General features: G+C 42.4%; 1 protein-coding gene across 5 annotated transcripts in view; it reads right to left on the minus strand.

Moving 5' to 3' along the window:
* Positions 1-23953, minus strand: part of LOC306943428 (voltage-gated potassium channel subunit beta-2-like) — a gene marked incomplete at its 5' end in the record, with an annotated part of 118302 nt that overhangs the window by 18488 nt on the left and 75861 nt on the right. For all 5 annotated transcript variants that reach the window (XM_079529746.1, XM_079529743.1, XM_079529742.1 and 2 more), the window contains 7 exons: positions 752-838; positions 1151-1194; positions 1287-1331; positions 2842-2886; positions 7547-7626; positions 9333-9370; positions 9934-9977. In XM_079529746.1, coding sequence (XP_079385872.1) covers positions 752-838; positions 1151-1194; positions 1287-1331; positions 2842-2886; positions 7547-7626; positions 9333-9370; positions 9934-9977 — 383 coding nt within the window. The remainder of the gene's footprint in view (positions 1-751; positions 839-1150; positions 1195-1286; positions 1332-2841; positions 2887-7546; positions 7627-9332; positions 9371-9933; positions 9978-23953) is intronic.

Raw genomic sequence — 23953 nt, forward strand, 5'->3', positions numbered from 1 at the left:
ATCAATGTCACAAACAACACACAGCATGCAAACACTACATGATATCCTCCACATAATGTAGGCACTAATCCTTTTAAAAACCTTATAGTAGGAGTAGGGCATATGGACCCATTTGTACACTCTCTGAGGTACAACTACTCTACGGGGTTAATTTTTTTTAGAAAGGAATGGTCTAATATACTATGCGTGTGCGTGTGCGTGCATGCGTGAGAGCACACACACATGCTGTGATCTGAGTTTGAGTAAAGGACCTTTTCACACGAGAAGCGGCTGATGAGCCTTGCTAATTAATTTTCAACGAGAGGCAGGCGGTTTTGGACACGCAGAGAGGTTGATGGGCGTTCCTGGCAGGTGAGTCAGTAGGACAGCACAGCAGTGACCACACAGAAATGTGTGTGGGGAGGAATTATTTGGCATAACGACTATAAGCTTGCGTGTGTTGTGCCGATTTAAGATTTAGATCTTTCTATGTTAACATGATGGGTGTGCCTGAGCTCGTTCACTTTGCATTGGACTCAGTTTCCCAGAAGCCCTTGCAAGCCGGCGGTTGGTTGATTTCCGGTTACGTCATCATAATGCGTCCGCCTCGTCCCCAGGTCTGCGACAAATCCGCAATTTCTTTTAAATTATTACAAAACGGCGAATTAAAACAAAATAGCGGGTTTAGCATATTACGCAGGGGGAGACAATGGATGAAATAGCGTGGGAACTCGGGTTATGCAGTTAAAGTGATGCATACCTTCATACATACCTTCCATGGGTGTGTTGGGGTCTGGGCGATTTGCAAACACCACATCCACGTATTCCAGCTGAAGTCTCTCCAGCGACGCTCTAAGACCTGTTACCATGACAACAACAACAACAACACTGTTTTTAACAACGTTTTTTTTTGCAAACACCACATCCACGTATTCCAGCTGAAGTCTCTCCAGCGACGCTCTAAGACCTGTTACCATGACAACAACAACAACAACACTGTTTTTAACAACGTTTTTTTTTCTTCATTTGAAGGACCCCCAGTTTGATATGCATCAGACCACTGACAACCTTTTATCTCTTGGACCCAAATCTACAAAGTCCACTGTGTTACTTTAAGGGTTAGGGTTAGGGTTTAAATTACTGGTAACTACTGTTACTACTAATATCTCACCTTCAATGATATGTTTTCTGGACAATCCTCTTTCTGTTTCTGCTCTGGAAAGCAAACGGTAAGAAACCAAGTCAGCATGATTCTATTGATGTGTGTTATTTGTATTCTTTATTTTTTTCATATTTCTTTTACTTACTTTCCTCCCCAGAAAATCTTTGTGGTGATGACCAAACTGGAACGCCTGTATGACATAACACATCAAATAGCTTAAACTATGGAAGAGTCATTCCTTCAATGACCAAGTTACAGTGCACATACACTATTATGTTATACATACAGTACATACACGCTACTACTACTACTATACTATTACAGTCAGTATCCATAGTAATTAGCCCGTTCAGATGGACTAGGTCATATAGCATGGGTCGACAGCCCCAGCAGAGCTAGAACTTAGTGCACTCCATTCATAAAGATCCCATACAGCAGATCAGGTTCTCTCTATAGTGGTCTACGAAGCATTCACAAGGCCTCCCTCCTGCACAGAGAATGCATCATTGTTAATCTAACTCTCAAAAATCCCAGAGGATTTGACTGTGTACTATAGTGTGTACTATAGTTTGGCGGTTGTGCTGTAATGTGTGTCAAACACACTTATATTTAGCGATACTAAAAATACCTTGCTATATACTGTAGCAATAAATTATTAACAGACAGTGCATATGAAGTATTAATATTACGTGGCCTATTCTGGTAATAGTGTGGTACAAGCTAAAAATAAAAGCAAACATAGTATTTTGATATATTTTCCACTAATACCTACAGTAGTAATACTCCTGCTAATACTAGCATTTCTGCAATACTACCACTGTGTATAAGCAATGTCTACTAATATCGCTACTAGAGTTTAAAATTGTTAGGTAGTTTTTTAACAAATACATAATACACTACAGAATAGAGGGTATGCGCGTGACATAATCATCAAACCCGGAAGTTATGCAGGAATCCCTACTGAGTGGCAAAAAACGACTTTCTGGCCATGATAACCCATGCATCCAAACAGAATTCAGAATCTGATTGCATTAAACAACGTTAAACAATGTTAAACTCACTTTGCATGTTGCTTTGCCACTCGATTTGACACTCGATGTGCCATTCACTTTAAGCATGCGCATACCCTCTATATAACCGAATGCTGAATCACATAAGAGACTGTCCATCGTTCCTAAATGTTCTCCCCAGTGAGTGAAGGTCATCATGAGGCTTATGTTAATGTGAAATAACTATTCTGTGTTCAGCATCTACATTTAACTAGACTAGCAGTATTTATAAGATTCCTTTTAATACTATTCCGATAAAGTAAAGCTAATCCTTGAGTCAGTGGAATAAAGTCATAACATTTATCCACTTCCCAGTATCGACTGCCCTTTATTTAATTCCTTTGAAGATTTCACTAATTAACATCCATAATGTATTGGATTTGGATCCCCATAAGCCAGAGCGGAGTCTAATGTCTTCAGACAAGTCTTGACTATATCGATGATCGATGGTCCGGAGACTGACTGACCTTTCAGAGATTTAATGTGGACGGCAAATCAGTGTAATCTTCGAAAATCACCTGAGCTAATTCATCGTTCACTGCTATAATTTTTCGTTATATTGTCTTGTTATTCTAATTACAAGATGATGAGGCTTCACTCACAAATGCACGCACACGCACACACAAACAAACAAGTAAACAAGTACTCTACCTCCATCCCTTCTTCTTAATAATATTTCCTAATACAGTCTCGGCCCTGCGAGAGAGAGAGAGAGAGAGGCAGACAGAGAGAGAGACAGACAGACAGAGAGAGAGAGAGACACCAGACATCAATCACCATGAGACTATCGTATATCATTTAGCATGAGAGATGCAGCCATCAGAAAGAGGACAATAAGCAAAACAATGCAACAAATCATAATATACAACACAAAGACGCATGTCGTTGCCATCGGGGGGGACACGGTGTATGTTCAGAACCTTTTGTATTATGGTATTTTGTGTAATAGAAATATTGTACATCTACATAAAGCTCATAGCGCGTCTCACCATGACTCTTGCATGACGAATAAGTAGGGCATTCATTTACAAACAAGAAATGATCACATAGTGATATTTGTCAGGTGAAAGAAGCAATGGTTTCTTTATTTAGTAAGGAACGCTCCTCTCAACCGGCCGGTCTCAATCATAACATTACGTTACATAACATTGGGTGTCTCTAAAGATTTCTGTTACCTGCTTCCTGTTACCTGTTTCCTGGTCATGTGACCTGAGTAACCAATACATGACAGCAGCGTGTGTGGCAGCCAATCAGGACCAGGTCCTCAGTATGACTAGATCTTCTACATATCCTGAGCTTTCACTAGTCAGGCTTCACCTGACAAAAATCACACCTGTGTGAACTGAGCGGTGCAACTATACATTTATTGTTATAGTTACTGTACTGTACTGTGCTCTGAACTGTATTGTAGTGCTCTGTACTGTACTTTGATTATTTTTGGAAAAAATCTTCGAGAAATGTCTGAGGGGATCCCAGGGTCCCGGGAACATCCAGACCCTCAGGAACGTGCCCAGGGGGCCGGCCCAGTTCCGGGAAGCCTTCCCGCGTCCGAAACGGTCGAGAAATGACAGAGTTACTGTGTTGCAGCTTTCCGTGCTCGGAGACAGGGACAGACACGCATACGGGGACACACATAGCTGCGTAATGGAGCGGGTGCACAACATAAAGAGGTGAGATATGGAGAAACAAGATTTCTGCCCTGACAGCGACTAATCTTTTAACCTTTGTTTACTATCATGTCAGAAAACGTCAGACAGAGGGCTGTGCTTTAGGGGGAAAGAGGGGGGGGGGGGGGGTCGGGGGGCTGAAACAGATGTTTCATGTCTGCCTAAAGGCTCAATGTGTTCTTCATGAATGGCTCACACACACGCCTACAGTATACCACACACACACACACACACACACACACACACACACACACACACACACACACACACACACACACACACACACACGCCTACAGTATACTACACAACACAGCACATCTGACTGCCGCTGACAGCTCCTGCTCTGCCTCTGTGTGCGTGTGCTTGTGCGTGTGGCCGTGTGTGTGTGTGTGCGTGCGTGCGTGCGTGTGCGTGCGTGTGATGTGCATGTGACAAAGCGAGAGAGAAAGATACACACAGAAAGAGAGAGATATAGAGAGAGATCATGTTGAGAAGTTACAGGTTACAAATCAGTTAACACTGACTGTGTACAGATGCATGTACACTACTCTGTCACTACAGTGAGTATTTTGCTTCTTCGTATACATTATGGCTAAGGCAGTTCTCAACTCACGATGAGCACACGAGGGTTAATAAACACATGGCATTATTCACTGATCAGTCTATTTGGCTGTTTTCCGTGAGTTGCATGCAGAAAACAAATCGGCACATGTTTTCCAGCAGAACATTTTTACATAATTTGCTTTCACTGACGTCCACTCTGCATGAATTTAGGGATAACATAATGGGGTTACTATCGTATCCACAGTGCATGTTCCTCGCATGTTCTCTGTGTGGTCACAACAACCGATTCTCCTCATCGCTCTCACACCTTGACCTTAACCCATTTTGTTATGTTTTAGCTATTGAAAAATAGCAGACCTACAAGCTCGTAGCGAGTGGCGCGCTACGAGCTTGTAGGTCTGCTATTTTTTTTTAATCGAAGAACGACTGACATAGAAACATAGCTTTTTCAGAAAACTGTCAGGATGTAGAAGACATTTATAGAATCTGATCTCAGGTCAAAATGGGTTAAGGAGCTGGAGAGAGAATGGAGAGAGAATGGCCGCCCCAGGTCCTTATGGAGCTGGAGAATGACCGCTCCAGGTCATACTATAGGAATTGTTGCTCTTAAGTGATCAACCTGGTTAAATAAAGGTTAAATAAAGGTTACCCGTGACAAGCTGTCCATGCCCGCTGGGTAAACAGGGTGCACACGCATTGATCTCCCCATAGCAGAGGAGAACAAGCCAGTGCAAAGATTTTACTTGACCATGTACAACATTAAACATGTTGATTCAGATAATTTCTTTCATCTACGATAATAAGAGTAGTAGTAAAATGATACAGTATTTAGTGAGTCAATTATCCTCATCCAAGCAGCTGATCTTCATGCTAATCAGTGCCTCTTAGATGTTCAATCTAGTCCTGTTTCATAAAAATAAATTTGATGTGGTGTTAATCAAGCATTTTTTACTACTAGCATAATCATTTATAATAATGTAAAACAGGAACATAATACATGTACAAACACCATATCAACAAACAATACAGTACACTCTCTTGTGCTCTCTCTCTCTCGCACGCACGCACGCACGCACGCACGCACGCACGCATACACGCACGCACGCATGCACGCATACACGTACACAATTAGCACCACCTTATATTATTCACAACAAATATTCCCAGCTGGATTTCACTGGGGATTAATCTAATGTGGAGTGGCAGCAGCCAATTCAAATCTAATGGCCTGCTCTGTCATTTCCCCACTATGTCAATTTCACAGCTGCCCTGATCGAAGAGGATGAATAAATCATCACCATCCTTTGAGCGCCCTCGAGATCTGAGACTCAACGTTGCTCCCGCTAGTTTACGTTGCTCATTGTCACACCAACTTCTTTCAAAAGTCTGTAGTCGGAACATCTGGAAATGTCACGCATGATTTTTGCTCGGTGTCACGCACAGACAAATATAATAAAGCGTGTTGTGAGTTTCTTGACAGCTATTGTCAGTGTGCAACACTCTCATGCAACTAAGTACAACCAGGTGCGGAACTACAGGTGGGCAGATTGAGAGATTTCCCCCTCAATACATTATGTATGAGATCCATAAAAACGTTGGATTCCACCGGCATGGTAGCATTGCGTTCTGGCGTGACACGGCAGCTGCACCTGACTGCTTCAGAAACACGACAGCTGCACCTGACTGCTTCAGAAACACAGCAGCTGCGCCTGACTGCTTCAGAAACACAGCAGCTGCACCTGACTGCTTCAGAAACACAGCAGCTGCACCTGACTGCTTCAGAAACACAGCAGCTGCACATGACTGCTTCAGAAACACAGCAGCTTCAGAAACACAGCAGCTGCACCTGAGCTGCTTCAGAAACACAGCAGCTGCACCTGACTGCTTCAGAAACACAGCAGCTGCACCTGACTGCTTCAGAAACACAGCAGCTGCACCTGACTGATTCAGAAACACAGCAGCTGCACCTGACTGCTTCAGAAACACAGCAGCTGCACCTGACTGCTTCAGAAACACAGCAGCTGCACCTGACTGCTTCAGAAACACGACAGCTGCACCTGACTGCTTCAGAAACACAGCAGCTGCACCTGACTGCTTCAGAAACACGACAGCTGCACATGACTGCTTCAGAAACACAGCAGCTGCACCTGAGCTGCTTCAGAAACACAGCAGCTGCACCTGACTGCTTCAGAAACACAGCAGCCGCACCTGACTGCTTCAGAAACACAGCAGCTGCACCTGACTGCTTCAGAAACACAGCAGCTGCACCTGACTGCTTCAGAAACACAGCAGCTGCACCTGACTGCTTCAGAAACACAGCAGCTGCACCTGAACTGCTTCAGAAACACAGCAGCTGCACCTGACTGCTTCAGAAACACAGCAGCTGCACCTGACTGCTTCAGAAACACAGCAGCTGCACCTGACTGCTTCAGAAACACAGCAGCTGCACCCGAGCTGCTTCAGAAACACAGCAGCTGCACCTGACTGCTTCAGAAACATCCCACAGCCCCAGAAGTGGCAAACGTGCACCGTGCTAGAAAATATGCTCCTGTTTTGCTTTGTATTCTGCATGCCATTCATGGAGAACAGCCAAATAGACGGTGAGAAAAACTCTCATAATTTAAATCATCCACCGGTCATTATGATAGATTAAAAACTCAGGCACTGACAGTGCCTGAGTTCCAGGCCCAGTGAGACTCATTAGACACGTTCTGTATCCACCACTGTGCATAACTCACGCTTGAGTGGCATGCTTCCTCTTGATGGCGAGGGAAGTCTCCCTCGCCAAGAAACATGTACAGCAAAGCAGACTCTTCTTTGTGCCACTACATTGTATTTGGTGGATGTGACATGACCAACAATATACAATATTTGAGGTCAAACCACACTGCTGTGACAGATGTCAGGGCATGTTACAAAGTGTTCTATACTGTAGGCCGGTGTCCTGACAGACATGGCAGGCTTTAGAGGAAAGAGTAAAGTCACCGTGACCTCAAAGACTCATGGGACTTTGGACTCCCCTTCTGATGTTCAGAAGGGGAGGGGGGAGTGGAAGCGTGCACATGCGCGAGTGTGTGTGTGTGTGTGTGTGTGTGTGCGTTTGTGCGTGTGCACATCATACTCACTTCCCAGCAGCATAGACCTCGGCCGTGTCAAAGAGATTGATTCCATTCTCGTAGGCTAATGTCATCACTTCTTCTGCCACCTATAACAACATAGAGAGATGGAATATAAAGAGACAGCGAGAGGAGAACGGGTCAAATGATAGAACGCACGTTGTAATTATTATGAATTAATTAATAATTATCACAGTGACATTGCTTGAATAATTTCATACATGGAATACTTCAAGGACGACTTCACCCATTTTCAATGGGTGCATATAATGACCAGTGACATCATCGATGGGCAATCCAAGCTAATAGAAACCGAAGGCTTTCTATTCCTGGAAAGTTAGCATGCTATAATTGAAGCCATTGTTCTCACATTAATAATAATAATAATAAAAAAGCAATTATATTAAGATAGGTTGAAAATGGGTAAAGTATATTACATTCCTTAAAGGTTGCAAGTATGTCATGGCCCTGAAGGAATATGTTTCAATACTGTTCATATCATATTGTTTTGTTTTTCTGGAAAGTTCCATAACAATTCAAATGTCATTCAGAAACATGTAGCCGTCCAATAGTTCACACTGTGGGGAGCTCACCTGTCCACTGTACTGCTCAGCACCATGGACAGAGATCACCTGTCCACTGCACTGCTCAGCACCATGGACAGAGATCACCTGTCCACTGTACTGCTCAGCACCATGGACAGAGATCACCTGTCCACTGTACTGCTCAGCGCCATGGACAGAGATCACCTGTCCACTGCACTGCTCAGCACCATGGACAGAGATCACCTGTCCACTGTACTGCTCAGCACCATGGACAGAGATCACCTGTCCACTGCACTGCTCAGCACCATGGACAGAGATCACCTGTCCATTGTACTGCTCAGCACCATGGACAGAGATCACCTGTCCACTGTAATGCTCAGCGCCATGGACAGAGATCACCTGTCCACTGCACTGCTCAGCACCATGGACAGAGATCACCTGTCCACTGTACTGCTCAGCACCATGGACAGAGATCACCTGTCCACTGTACTGCTCAGCACCATGGACAGAGATCACCTGTCCACTGTACTGCTCAGCACCATGGACAGAGCTCACCTGTCCACTGTACTGCTCAGCACCATGGACAGAGATCACCTGTCCTCTGTACTGCTCAGCACCATGGACAGAGCTCACCTGTCCACTGTACTGATCAGCACCATGGACAGAGATCACCTGTCCACTGTACTGCTCAGCACCATGGACAGAGATCACCTGTCCTCTGTACTGCTCAGCACCACGGACAGAGATCACCTGTCCACTGTACTGCTCAGCACCATGGACAGAGATCACCTGTCCACTGTACTGCTCAGCACCATGGACAGAGCTCACCTGTCCACTGTACTGCTCAGCGCCATGGACAGAGATCACCTGTCCACTGTACTGCTCAGCACCATGGACAGAGCTCACCTGTCCACTGTACTGCTCAGCACCATGGACAGAGATCACCTGTCCACTGTACTGCTCAGCGCCATGGACGGAGATCACCTGTCCACTGTACTGCTCAGCACCATGGACAGAGCTCACCTGTCCACTGTACTGCTCAGCACCATGGACAGAGCTCACCTGTCCTCTGTACTGCTCAGCACCCGCAGGGCTCTAATACACACTCTTGAATGAACACGGAGGACTTTACTGTATGAACCTGGTATGAACCTGTGATGCTCCTTCTGTGACTTCAGGTTCAGACTAAGCTGCCATTTCAGAGTAACATGAAGTGAAGGCATCGTTGTTGTTGATTTATTCTCACTTACCTCATCTGTTATCTGGCCCCCGAAGGTAACCCATGTTCCTGTGTGAAGAACAATGGGAGGACAATTAGAATGTGCATTGTGAGAGTCCTTTCTATACACATAACACCAGTGTTGTTTTTGTCGACTAAAACTAAGACGACTTTTTCCACTGACGAAAACTAAATGGAAACTACATGAAAACTATGATGACTAAAACTAAGACTAAATATACTGACGATTTCGTCAACAAATAAAAACTAAACTAAAATGTTAGGAATGGACTAGTGGACAAGAGATCCAGTATGTAAGTCATTTTACACTTGGTTGCATGCTGAAAATAGCAGATCTACAGGCTCACAATGCGTCGCCCTGCGACACGTTGTGGGCTTGTAGATCGGCTATTTTCAGCATGTGATAAAAACAGTCGACGACGGCATCAAGGCCCGCCAAAACACATTTTGTTTGACTAAATCAACTGTAGACTAAAATCTTATGATAATTAGTCGACCTAAACCGAATATATGCTAGGAGATATTTGTCTATATAACCCTAATTGTTTGAAAAATAAATATATATGCATACACACAGACGCACGCACGGAAAGCACAACACCTGTACTCACCTAATCCGAGACAGGACACCCTCAGTCCAGATTTCCCAAGATTCCTGTTGACAAAATGAAAGGTTGTCCAGTGAGGAGAAGTTGACAGCTCATGTTTTATAAAACACTTGCAGTGCAGTGAGAAGAAACCCATAATAGGATCTGAGCTCTAACTGGACAGAGAGATCGATTTAGCAAGAAGAAAGAAAGAAAGAAAGAAAGAAAGAAAGAAAGAAAGAAAGAAAGAAAGAAAAAGAGAGAAAGAAAGAGAGAGAACCTGTATTATCCATTATTAGTCAATAGTCTAGTAGCCAAAAAGTGAACCCGGAAATGTTGAGTACACCAACGTTTTATGTTAGAAATGTTTAGTATGGGTCCCCAGCATGTAGAAACTGCCGGATGCTAACTTGCATATGTTGAGCAATTTTCATAATTGGCATAATATGTGACCATACCATTAACAACCTATAGAAGGCAAAATATTCAAAATGTCATCATTCTTTATCTAGCATGTGACGTGTCAAACTAGGGGGTTTTCATGATGCTGAATCCATTCCAAGCATTAGTTTTGCAAAAAAACACTCATTGGGCTTAAAACGGCCATGCCCACCCAAATGTGCTGACATCAACAATTTGTGATGACGGCATGATAGACACTGCGAGTGTAATTATTACACTCACAGAGATAAAGTGACACTATATGTTGCAGTGCAGCCACTTGGACACCTGCAAGCCAATCCTGGTGGGAACATTCTGCAAAACATAGCCGATGTACAAGCGTACAAATACGTTGCAACACGTTGTGAGCTTGTAGATCGGCTATTTTTGGCAAAGAGTTGTGGTGTAGACGGAAAAAAGCGGTCCAAGTACAGTTGTATCTCAGGTCCGTTTCACTAACACTACTAGAGGGTTTAAGTGGTGTGGCGATACATGTACATCTATTGCAATACTGCACAAAACTAAACATATCCTGGATCAGAAGTCATTATATATCTTGTGTGATAATGATACATAGCTTGCAGAGTTAGTTCAGTCAGATATACCCGAGGGGTTTCATGCTGTGCTCAAGGGCGCATACATATGCTCAAGGGGTTAATATGCTGCATTACTATGTGGGTGTATTCAGTGTGTGCAAGACCCACATGTCATTCGCTGATGTGGCAGTCAGCTGACCAATTGGGCGGGGTATTTAAGCTCACTAGACTGCATGCGTCTTCCTGCCTTCCTTCTGCTCATGGTTCCTGGTTGTTATGTGATGTTTGCTCCCACCAACACCCCAGTTATTTCTGAAGTCTGGGCCAACACCTATACAACTAGCACAAACTGTATCACACTACTGCAAAAAAAAAAAAAAACGCCATACGGATTGGAGTTGACTATATTCACCCTACCAATCTACTATTTGTAAACGCTCGTGCCTTGAAATGTAGGGATTTAGTTGACTTAAAAACATTAGAGATACTGTTTAGAGCTAAATGTAAAACACTTCCAGACTGCATCCAAGGGCTCTTCCCAATGAGAGAGAGACATTATCTACTTAGAGGAAGTTTTATGTTTAAACAAAAAAAAGGAAAGGATCAATGTGAGAAGTAGATGTGTAACGATTAAGGGTGTCAAGTTGTGGAACAAATGTGATAATGAATTAAAAGAATGTACATAATGGGTGAACTTAAGAAAGTTTTCAAAAACAAAGTAATACACATAGCTATACAGAGTAAAAAGGAAAAAAAAACATCTATGAAATGTTCTTTTTATTAAAATGATTATTACTGTTGCTATATTTCATTATTGTTCATATAAAAAGCATACAAACACTTTTATTTATTTTATTTAAACATTACATTGTTGAGTAGAAATAAGACGCATGAACTGAATACTACTTGAAAAAGGTGTGTAGCCTATATATATTTATTGTATTGTCTCCACCAGGCCGAAGGCATGGGGAGAGAGTATGTTTTGCACTCCGTCCGTGTGTCCGTGTGTCCGTGTGTCTGTGTGTCCGTCCGTCCGTCCGTCCGTCCGTCCGTCTGTGAACAGCTAATCTCCGGCACCGTTAACCCGGTCGATGCCAAATTTTGCACACACACTCCCTGGATGCCAACGATGAACTTCTGAAAAATTTACAGAACGGCCTGTTATAGCGCCACCAGGAGGCCGCTTTGTGCAAAACAAGTTTTTGGACAGTACATCTACAGATTTTGTCCAAACATCAAGCAAATTGGTACACAGTCTCTCTAGAGCCATTCAACGAAACAGGTCTTTCAGATTTCTCAGACTAAGATAGCTAAGATTGTCTTCCAAAGTTCGCAGGAGTGCTCAGTTTCAAACAAAATGCTGCAAATCATGAACACATCGTGTGATTTCCGTGAAATTGTGCACGCACATTCCCACTAGACCGAGGAAGAAATGCCACATGAACATTTTCAACTCAGCCTCATGGTGGCGCTATAACGGGCCGAATTTTTTTTGCACGGATCTGTGGATAACTTTGTATGCCAACTCCCTAGAGGCCAAGGAAAAACCTTTGCCGGGAATTTTTCACATCTGCTTTTTATAGCGCCACCAGGAGGCCGACATATGTAAAACACATTTTCTAATATTACTCGCAAATCGGTACACATGCTCTCCATAGTCACGTGATCAAGATGAGTAGCCGCTTTGTACCCGTTTATATTGATCCTAAACAATTTGCCAAACATCACACACAAAGCAAAGCAAAGTTCTTTGTTTACCCAGGGTGAATGGACTAAGCTCGAGATGCTTGTTTAGAGCCAGACCCTGCTCATAGAATATATTTCATGGTAGGGGTTCAATGCCTTGCTCAAGGGCACTTCAGCGGTGGTAATTTTAACGTGCCGGTCCGGGGATTCGAACTGGCGACCTTCCGATAACAAGACCGCTCCGCAAACCTTTCAGCCACCGCTGCCTCGACACACACACACACACACACACACACACACACACACACACACACACACACACACACACACACACACACACACACACACACACACACACACACACACACACACACACACACACACACACACACACACACACACACACACACACACACCTATCCTCCTGGTGGAGAACTGTGCCCAGAAGGGCACTTTTTCTAGTTTTATTTGTATTTGTTTAAGTTAAATAACAAAAGGGTAGACGTAATAAGCTTAGGCTTCAGTCTATACCTTTTTTTCCAGAGAAGTGATGAAATGTGATGATTTATGAATGTTTTTGTATGAAAAAAAATTAAAAAAAATAAACTAAACTAAACGTGTGTATTTAGTGCTGTACTAAGAATGAGTATGTATATAGCGAGGCAAAGCTGGACTAAAAGCAGTAGTGTGAAGTACTAGTACTGTACTAAAGTACATTTTGGAGGTATTTTTTTCCAGTTTTCAATATTTGAGTGGTGCAACCACTCCAAGGAACAGCAATGTCCGTGTTCAACTATGTTTGTGTGTGACTATGTGTGTGACTATGTTTGTGTGTGACGTTAATGAGCACCAGTACCAATGAGTACCAAAAGTGGCGCTGTTGTGCCAGAAACGGAGAGAGAGAGATAGTGCTGCACTGTTGCCTGCTAATGAGAGAGAGAGAGGGGGGGGGGGGAATTGCACCACTCAGTTCACACGGGTGTGATTTTTTTACTTCTACTCCACTATACATCCCAGAGGCAAATGTTGTACATTTACTCCTCTACAATGATTTGAAAACGTTTGTTATTAGTTACTTTGAGGATTTTGTTTTAGAAAACATATACATATGACGTCCCTCTGAGCCTCGGATAAGCACAAGAAAGGAGGCAGGGAGGGACCTTCTCCTTCCACTGAAGCCAATCGTGTTCTCCACTCACTGCATGATTAGTTCCATTCCTCAGGGTTGAAGGACAGCCATGCACGTTTCCGAGAACTCTTTTCATGACAGCCGCAATGTGCAAGACCTCTCCCCTCTCCCCCCCATCCTGATGCTTTAGTGTTGCTTTCCTCGCTCTCTTTCATTCGCATTGAATGTTCAACCCTGAATCTGCACAGCTTGAACGACCCAGTGCATCTGCGAGATGCTCTAAGATGTGCCCCCGCCGCGCACGTACAAAAGAAAGAACACCACTTAAGGGAAGCGATGAAAACAACAATTGTGTCGGCTGCCTTGGAAAGTGAATGGTGCTCGCTCGCTCGCTAGCGAGGTTTATGTTGTTATTTATTTGAAAGCAAAGAGAAAGTAACATTGCTTGCAGCCCACGCTGGATGGTTGGCGGTGCTGCAAACAAGATGAAAAGTATGAGCGTGCGTCCTATATCGCTGTAGGTATTGATTTGATTTCAAAAGGCCGACCTTGTGCTCAAAACAAAACCTCTACGTACCGTATGTGAACACGCACGCACAGGCACGCCAAACACGCACGTGCACCTGACACGCTAAACATGCTCGCTTTAAACTTTGTTGACAAGTTTATGTTTAACCTGGCATTTCAACTTGGCAGCCCTATTTTGAGGTATGTTATTATGGCTCGTAGATTGACTCTTTCCTCTATCCGTCTTACTGTATAGAGCTAAAGTGGTGCAGCACACAGCACTTGAACCTTAGCATCACTATTCTGGGGGGGGGGGGGGGGGGGGCATTTGCCAAAAATAGCAGATCTACGCAGCTTACAAGGCATGTGAGCTTGTAGATCGGCTATTTTTGGCAGAGCAGACCAAGTTTACAAAGTATTGAGGGTAATTTACAGCAGCATGGGGGACACGGGACGTTAACTTAATAGTTAACTTAATAGTTAACGTCCCGTGTCCCCCATGCTGCTGTAAATTAGGCTTTAGCCAATAAATTAGGCTTCAGCCAATTCAACAACACTAAAAAGAGAAGGTTGTAATATACCAGAGCTTTACTGTAAACATAAAGGGTCCTATACGGTCAAGGGCATTCCAAAATAAGCCCAAAGTCACTGCCGACCAGCGGCTCGGAAACGCATACAGTGCAGTCAGTCATGGTGGCTAATTAACGTATTAAGTCACATTAGTGAGCTGGCTGACAGGCCCCAGAGAGACATGTGGAGCACCGCTGTAGAATGCTGGCTGGGCTTAGTGGGACGATGCGGGGGATTCTATACAATACACCTGCTCACCCGACGGGCCCCAAGGACAACAGGAGCTGTCCAGGACATACAATCTATTCTACACCAATGGTTCCCAAACTTTTGAGCCTGTGACCCAAAAGAGAAATGTGATGTCTCGCCGGGACCCAAACTAGTGAAAATAGCAGATCTAGATTTAGATCGTCTATTTTCACTACAACATTTTGTTTTCTTATTGGAATTTCGTAGATTTTTTCTTTGATTTCTTCACAAAATGACTCATTGAAAATCATTGAATTTGTTTATAATTCATCAAACATATAGCTTTTTTGGGGAATGATTTTTTGAAATAATTAAAAACAAAATGTATGAAACGAAAATAAAGGCACCCATAAAAATGTGTCCACGACCCACAAATGGGTCGACAAAATGTTCCAAAAGATTTTGGAACATTTCGAACATTGCAAAGTTTCGCCCCAAAAATAGGGGCATAAGTTGAAAGTGGTTAACTGCATAGTCATCATAATCATCATTCATCATTTAGTCATCATCATATAAACATCTCAGGATGTTTCAAAGCTCCATAGCATTTGAAAGCACGTATTTCGACGTACGTGCAGTTATACTGGCTTATCTCTGAGGTTGAGAGGTCAGAGTGTTTGTTTGATGTGTTTGTGTAGTGCTGTTTGTATGCAGACCTTCCACTGTGCCAAGGTGAAACGGTGCCAAGGCATCTGGGACAGCTGCTCACACGTTTGTGTTTAACCCATTCAGGCCTGACGTCGAAATTTAAAAAAAAAAGTTTTCTAAATCATGACCATTTTCGGAAAGATTTGAGGCACATTTTAACGATTTTTCAAAAATAGCAGACCTACAAGTTCATAGCGCGCCACTCGGTGGCGCGCTATGAGCTTGTAGATCTGCTATTTTTCAATAGCTAAATTATAACAATGTTTAAAACACCAAAAGGGGTTCCCGCCCCAAAATGGGTTAATGGTTAATGTGGTTAAACGCTAACGTGACATGGATGCGTTCCAGGTCTCAATGGATTAAACATGACACATAGACGCAACTCCGCTCAAATGCACCCGTAAAGCCTGAGTTATGCTTATAGCGGGCTCACCAGAAATATAGCCGATCTACAAGATCACAACGTGTCGCCATGCGAGGCGTTGTGAGCTTGTAGATCTGCTATTTTGGGTGCGCGACACCCCCCACAGCGCATGTACGTGTAAAAATCGGGCACAAGCTGGGCCCAGAGCTGTGAGGCTCATGTGAGCCCATGCCGTGTGTCTCGCACGGTATAAATTAGGCTTAAATACTGTAAAGTGAAGGTCACGGTTGTCACTGTATACTATACAGTGTGTTGTTGTGGGACAGGCTTTTTATTAGGTGCTAACAGCATGACTCCCCGTGGAGTTTCATACTGTTCAGCACACAGCAGCTGACACCACACTGCCTCCCTGGAAAATAGGGCACCGCAATATTGATTTATTTAACCCATTTTGGCCTGATGTCGAAGAAAAAAAAAGTTTGCTCTGAAAGAATATATATTCAAAGATTTGTGCCGCATTTTCACGATTTTTCAAAAATAGCAGACCTACAAGCTCGTAGCGCGCCACTCGGTGGCGCGCTATGAACTTGTAGATCTGCTATTTTTCAATAGCTAAAGTATAACATAATGCTTAGTTAAAACACCAAAAGGGGTTCCCGCCCAGAATGGGTTAATAGTAATAAGGGTAATAATAATAATAATAATAATAATAATAATAATTAAAAAATAAATAATAATAATAATAATTACATTTCACAAGCTTGACACACACTGGTGTCCTTTTATTTGTTGGTCATGTTTATGAAAATTGTTCACATTTTGTCATGTCGGGCTTAAAGGGTTAGTTCAGATTTTCTTTTTAATATAGTGGTTGCAAAGGTATATTCATTGATTGCCTGAGTCCCGTACGGTGGTGGGAGTTCTGCTCTTGTTTTGGTGAATATTAAGTAGTTCCGGGTCATTTGGTGGGTGTCTGGGGGCCACTCTTTAAAATAAGTTAATCCACAATCTAGCGTCATTTGTATTGTTGACTATTTTCTACCATAACATGGTAGAAATAGGTCAACAATACAAATGACGCTAGTCAAAGTTGAACGAAAGTTGCGCTATATTATACGTAGCGTCACATGGAACTATTTGTTGTGCTTCTGATGGCGTAGTGATACTCGACACAAAAAGATTGTTCCGTGTACTTACTTACACAATATATTACATTAAAGACACCTTGACCTTGATACTGATTTCATAGTTCACATCCTACAGAACCATACCGTAAAGAAGATGCCATTTCAAATCTCTAGCCATGCATTTCAGAAGATTGGGTTTTGAAAGGACTAGTGTCATAAGAGTGAAGGACGAACACATGAATGATGTTACATCTTTACGAGATGAACATGAAACTCACAGTACAGTGATAATTGTACACAATCAATAAATGTAACAAAATGCTGCACACGTGTGCACGCACACACGCATGCATGCACCACAGATCACAGAACTCACCAGAGTCACCTACTTACTGTCCAATGACCCGGTCATCACATTATTGGCTCAGGAATGCGACAAAAACAAATCTGTGGGTGAACAACTCCTTTAACCCATTTTGGGCAGGAACCCCTTTAGGTGTTAACATTATGTTATGCTTTAGCTATTGAAAAATAGCAGATCTACAAGCTCATAGAGTGGCGCGCTATGAGCTTGTAGGTCTGCTATTTTTGAAAAAACGAATTGTAGAAGACATTTTTAGAATCTGATCTCAGGTCAAAATGGGTTAACCACACTGGTATGATGATGATATCAGGAGGTCAGGATCAGGACATCATTCATTTGCAATGACAATCTAGGCATTAATTGCAGGCTCATCCAGATGGACTTACAGCGTGCTAGGCTGGAGTAAGTGGCATGCATCCAATCATTGAAGGACATGATGAACTTTGTGTGTGTTGGACAAAGTCCACTCATAGGGCCAAGAACATAACTTCCCACGAGACACTAAATGACACGTTCCGACGATGCATGGCAGTCATTAATTGACATGATGGATGACGTGCTGAGGGCTGTTACGTTACTTTATTTGTCAAAAGTATTATTATGAGCATACTTTATACAGCCTGAGTTCTGCCTGAGAATAGCAGATCTACAAGCTCACAATGCGTCGGTCGCACTGCAACGCCTTGTGAGCGTGCAGACTGGCTATATTTTCAAGGTAGAAGGCCCATCATACAGGTTGAGTGCAGGCTTGAGAACCATCAGTGGTTCTCAGTGTGGGGTCAGCTAACCCCTGAGGTCCCTGAGGGGGTTCCAGCTAAATGTGGAACAGTTTAATTTCACTATTATTCCACCAGCTAGAAGTTAGCTGTAATGAGAGAATAATATATATAAGATTCACCCACTCCAAGATTCCATCTCCCCACTTAGTGCAGTACAGAGACAGTTGTTGCGAACGCCAGTGAGCCTTTACTATGAGACCCAGCAGAACATGTCTGTCTGTGTGTCTGTCTGTGTGTGTCACGCTGTAACACCACCCGCCCGCCACCAGAGGGCGCAGCTGTATCACACACAAAAACACACACACATCCACGCACACACGCACGCACGTGCGCACGCGCACAAAATAATAATAATAATACAAAATAAATAAATAAAAAATAAAAACACATAATTTTCTTTTAAACTAATTCAAAATTAACAAAAAAGAGGAAAAAAAGCTCTGTGTGTGTCAGACTGCCACAACAGATGCGTTCGCTTCCCGCGTTCACGCGTCTTACTTGTACTGTGATAAGTAAGTAGGTTGGAGGGCGTCTGGCCCCTTTACAAGGCACTACTAGACCTCTGGGAGATGGATTGCTGAGGTGGAGCTCCACATCTACCGTCCTCCCAGTCCTGACTTTAGCCGGGCTACTATACACAGAGTTGACTGTGGCTGAGATCAAACCCAGAACCTTGAGATTCAATGTCGAGCACTTTACTGACTGAGAGGTACCTATAGAACACTAAACATATTTTTTGTCTCACCATAAAAAGTATTTCTCATCAAAATATATTGAAGTACAGCAAAAAAGAAAGAAAAAAATCTTGTGTGAACATTTTTTTTCCCCCTTTCTTTGTCCCTCTCTGTTGCTAGGGAACAAAAATGTACATTGACACTGCCTGTTGTGAAACAAGGACGTTTACAGTCAGGACACTCAGGTCTCAGGTCTCCGAATGCCCATTAACAAAAGACACGCTATAAAGAGAAAGATATTAACAAAAGACACGCTATAAAGAGAAAGATATTAAGAAGGGACACGCCATTCCCTCTCCTCTCTATATGATTATATTCCAGCATATCAAAATGGATATGATGATATATGATGATGTGATGAAATGTGCATATTATCTTACAAATATATTATATAAAAAAAAGAAGAAATGGAGCTGGGAACTTCTCCTTTGGTCCACCCATAACTGGGACATGTAAGAATGGTCCAGTAAAGAAGAAAAAGAAGAAGATATCTTTTTTCTATCACACTATCACTAAACACGGGTGAAATTCACCCAAACCTCTGCCTGTAGAAAAAACCAGGGATGTGGGCAGCAGGGAAACAAACCTACCTTCTATGATGTCCCTGAGGAGCATCATGAAGGTACTGAAAGACCCACCCACCTCAGACATCAGCAACATTATGATAATTACAGAAACATAATCGTCCGGGTGAAAATCACCTCGTGTTTAGTGTTCTATCAGTTAACCCGTTTTAGGCGGGAACCCCTTTTGGTGCTATTGAAAAATAGCAGATCTACAAGCTCATAGGTCTGCTATTTTTGAAAAATCGAAGAACGACTGACATAGAAACATAGCTTTTTCAGAAAACTGTCAGGATGTAGAAGACATTTTTACAATCTGATCTCAGGTCAAAATGGGTTAAATAATCTAAAGTAATCTAATAACAGAAAGCTTCTCTTGTGGAGGTCCCTGGCACAAAACCCTGGCAACAAGAGGGTTCATAACAGATCTAATAAAACCCTGGCAACAAGAGGGTTCATAACAGATCTAATAAAACACTGGCAACAAGAGGGTTCATAACAGATCTAATAAAACACTGGCAACAAGAGGGTTCATAACAGATCTAATAAAACACTGGCAACAAGAGGGTTCATAACAGATCTAATAAAACACTGGCAACAAGAGGGTTCATAACAGATCTAATAAAACACTGGCAACAAGAGGGTTCATAACAGATCTAATAAAACCCTGGCAACAAGAGGGTTCATAACAGATCTAATAAAACCCTGGCAACAAGAGGGTTCATAACAGATCTAATAAAACCCTGGCAACAAGAGGGTTCATAACAGATCTAATAAAACCCTGGCAACAAGAGGGTTCATAACAGATCTAATAAAACCCTGGCAACAAGAGGGTTCATAACAGATCTAATAAAACCCTGGCAACAAGAGGGTTCCTAACAGATCTAACAAAACCCTGGCAACAAGAGGGTTCATAACAGATCTAATAAAACCCTGGCAACAAGAGGGTTCATAACAGATCTAATAAAACACTGGCAACAAGAGGGTTCATAACAGATCTAATAAAACCCTGGCAACAAGAGGGTTCCTAACAGATCTAATAAAACCCTGGCAACAAGAGGGTTCCTAACAGATCTAATAAAACCCTGGCAACAAGAGGGTTCATAACAGATCTAATAAAACCCTGGCAACAAGAGGGTTCCTAACAGATCTAATAAAACCCTGGCAACAAGAGGGTTCATAACAGATCTAATAAAACCCTGGCAACAAGAGGGTTCATAACAGATCTAATAAAACCCTGGCAACAAGAGGGTTCATAACAGATCTAATAAAACCCTGGCAACAAGAGGGTTCATAACAGATCTAATAAAACCCTGGCAACAAGAGGGTTCATAACAGATCTAATAAAACACTGGCAACAAGAGGGTTCCTAACAGATCTAATAAAACACTGGCAACAAGAGGGTTCCTAACAGATCTAATAAAACAATGGCAAGAAGAGGGTTCATAACAGATCTAATAAAACCCTGGCAACAAGAGGGTTCATAACAGATCTAATAAAACACTGGCAACAAGAGGGTTCATAACAGATCTAATAAAACACTGGCAACAAGATGGTTCATAACAGATCTAATAAAACCCTGGCAACAAGAGGGTTCATAACAGATCTAATAAAACACTGGCAACAAGAGGGTTCATAACAGATCTAATAAAACACTGGCAACAAGAGGGTTCATAACAGATCTAATAAAACACTGGCAACAAGAGGGTTCATAACAGATCTAATAAAACACTGGCAACAAGAGGGTTCATAACAGATCTAATAAAACACTGGCAACAAGAGGGTTCATAACAGATCTAATAAAACACTGGCAACAAGAGGGTTCATAACAGATCTAATAAAACCCTGGCAACAAGAGGGTTCATAACAGATCTAATAAAACCCTGGCAACAAGAGGGTTCATAACAGATCTAATAAAACCCTGGCAACAAGAGGGTTCATAACAGATCTAATAAAACCCTGGCAACACGAGGGTTCATAACAGATCTAATACAACCCTGGCAACAAGAGGGTTCCTAACAGATCTAATAAAACACTGGCAACAAGAGGGTTCATAACAGATCTAATAAAACACTGGCAACAAGAGGGTTCATAACAGATCTAATAAAACACTGGCAACAAGAGGGTTCATAACAGATCTAATAAAACACTGGCAACAAGAGGGTTCCTAACAGATCTAATAAAACCCTGGCAACAAGAGGGTTCATAACAGATCTAATAAAACCCTGGCAACAAGAGGGTTCATAACAGATCTAATAAAACCCTGGCAACAAGAGGGTTCATAACAGATCTAATAAAACACTGGCAAAGTTGCATAACTACTTCAATAAACCTTATAAACCTTAACGCATTTACGACGGGAACCCCTTTTGAGTGTCCCTGACATTCAGATGGGGGTGGGCGGCAAATTACATACAATTTTTGGGGTCCTTGACAGGAAATAGTTTGAAAACCACTGATAGAAACATAGGTTTTTCAGAAAACTGTTTGGATTTAGAAGCCTTTTTTTTTTTAGAATCGGCCTCGGTCTAAATGCGTTAAAGTGTGGCCCCGTTCCACAGCGTTTGGTGATCCCTTTTAGCCCTGAAATGGTTCCCCCAGCGTACGCAGAGCCTATTAGCAGCGCAGTGACTGTGAAGTGATAGGAGAGACCATGATCTCCGGGTCACTTTGGCCTGCCGGCTGCCCAGTAATGCGGTTAATTAAGAGGTTTCGCCCCAACGTTTCGCCCCTTAGTGCATTAACTGTGACTTCTGTCATGCAGAAAACTTGTATCTCTATATTTCGACTTTTTATGTTCATACTTCGTCATCGTACAAGGAGAGTGTCGCACAAATACATGCCGTTCTTTTCTGTTTATTACGATTTTTGGTATACAGGGGCAGCGGTGGCCGAACGGTTTGCGGAGCGGTCTTGATACCGGAAGGTCGCCAGTTCGAATCCCCGGACCGGCACGTTCAAATTACCACCGCTGAAGTGCCCTTGAGCAAGGCATTGAACCCCTACCATGAAATGTTCTATGAGCAGGGTGTGGCTGTAAACAAGCATCTCGAGCTTAGTCCACTTCCCTGGGTAAACAAAGAACTTTGCTTTGCTTTGCTTTATACAAGCATTTCAAGAATGTTTAACCAGTAAGTTTACAGATTGGAAAAAATAGCAGAAACATTCAAACAAACAAAACAAGAGACTTACAATAAAAAGAGACAAAACATTACCATCAAAGAAAAGACAAAAACAATAAAATAATAACTAACATGGCTGATAACTATAAATACATGCCGTTCTACCAGCTCACAACAGGTCGCATTCAATATTTTTTAAATAATAATAAATAATCACACCCGTGTGAACTGTGAAGTGAGGGGCGCTCTTGTCATCGTACAAAGTTACGTCATATTTGTAAGGAGATATATAAGGAAAGACCATGAGCGAGAGAACTAGGCGTGAGTGTTGTTGTACAGATGTTCTGGTGGATGTATGGGAGTGGAACAGAGCAATAGAGCGTCGCAGTCCCGTCCACTTTCATGACGACGCCAGGCCCAGGAAATGAATCCCAATGCATTTTTCCCATAGACATTTCAAAAAGTATTTATTAAAAGACCTTTTAAGCGTCATACCGAATGACGCTTAAAAGGTCTTTAAATAAATACTTGTTGTCATGATTTGTCACGACTCGAGTTGGCTTCGTATGACTCATACGAAGCCAACTCGAGTCGTGACAAATCATGACAAACAAACACAATATTTTGGACCAAACAAATAATTACAAAGAAGAAAAACAACAAAAAAAGTGCCGTTTTTTTTTCTACTTTCTAATTCTTTGTTTGGCCCAAAACATTGTGTTTATTGTCATGATTTGTCACGACTCGGACAAAGCCAACTCTTGGAGTTGGCTTCGTATGACTCATACGAAGCCAACTCCAACAGTTGGCTTTGTCCGCGGCGTAAACGTCTTTAAATAAATACTTTCTGAAAAGTCTATGAGGAAAGTGAACGGGGCTTTATTTTCCGGGTCTCTGGAGGGGGCGGGACTCTATATAAGTCATGTGAGAGGAAATACAATAGAATAGATGCAGACATAGCAGTGTTATTGTTTTCGTCGACTAAAACTAAGATGAAAAATGTTTGTCGACTACCTTTTTTCACTGACAAAAACTAAATGGAAACTACATGAAAACTAAGCTATAATATATGATGACTAAAACTAAGACTAATGTATTGACAATTTCGTCAACAGCTACAAACTAGACTAAAATGTTAGGAAGGGGACGAAGAGATCCAGTATGAGTCATTTTACACTTGGTCGCATGCTGAAAATAGCAGATCTACAAGCTCACAACGCGTCGC

The sequence above is a fragment of the Electrona antarctica genome, assembly GCF_951216825.1.
Source record: "Electrona antarctica genome assembly, chromosome: 2".
Taxonomy (NCBI): domain Eukaryota; kingdom Metazoa; phylum Chordata; class Actinopteri; order Myctophiformes; family Myctophidae; genus Electrona; species Electrona antarctica.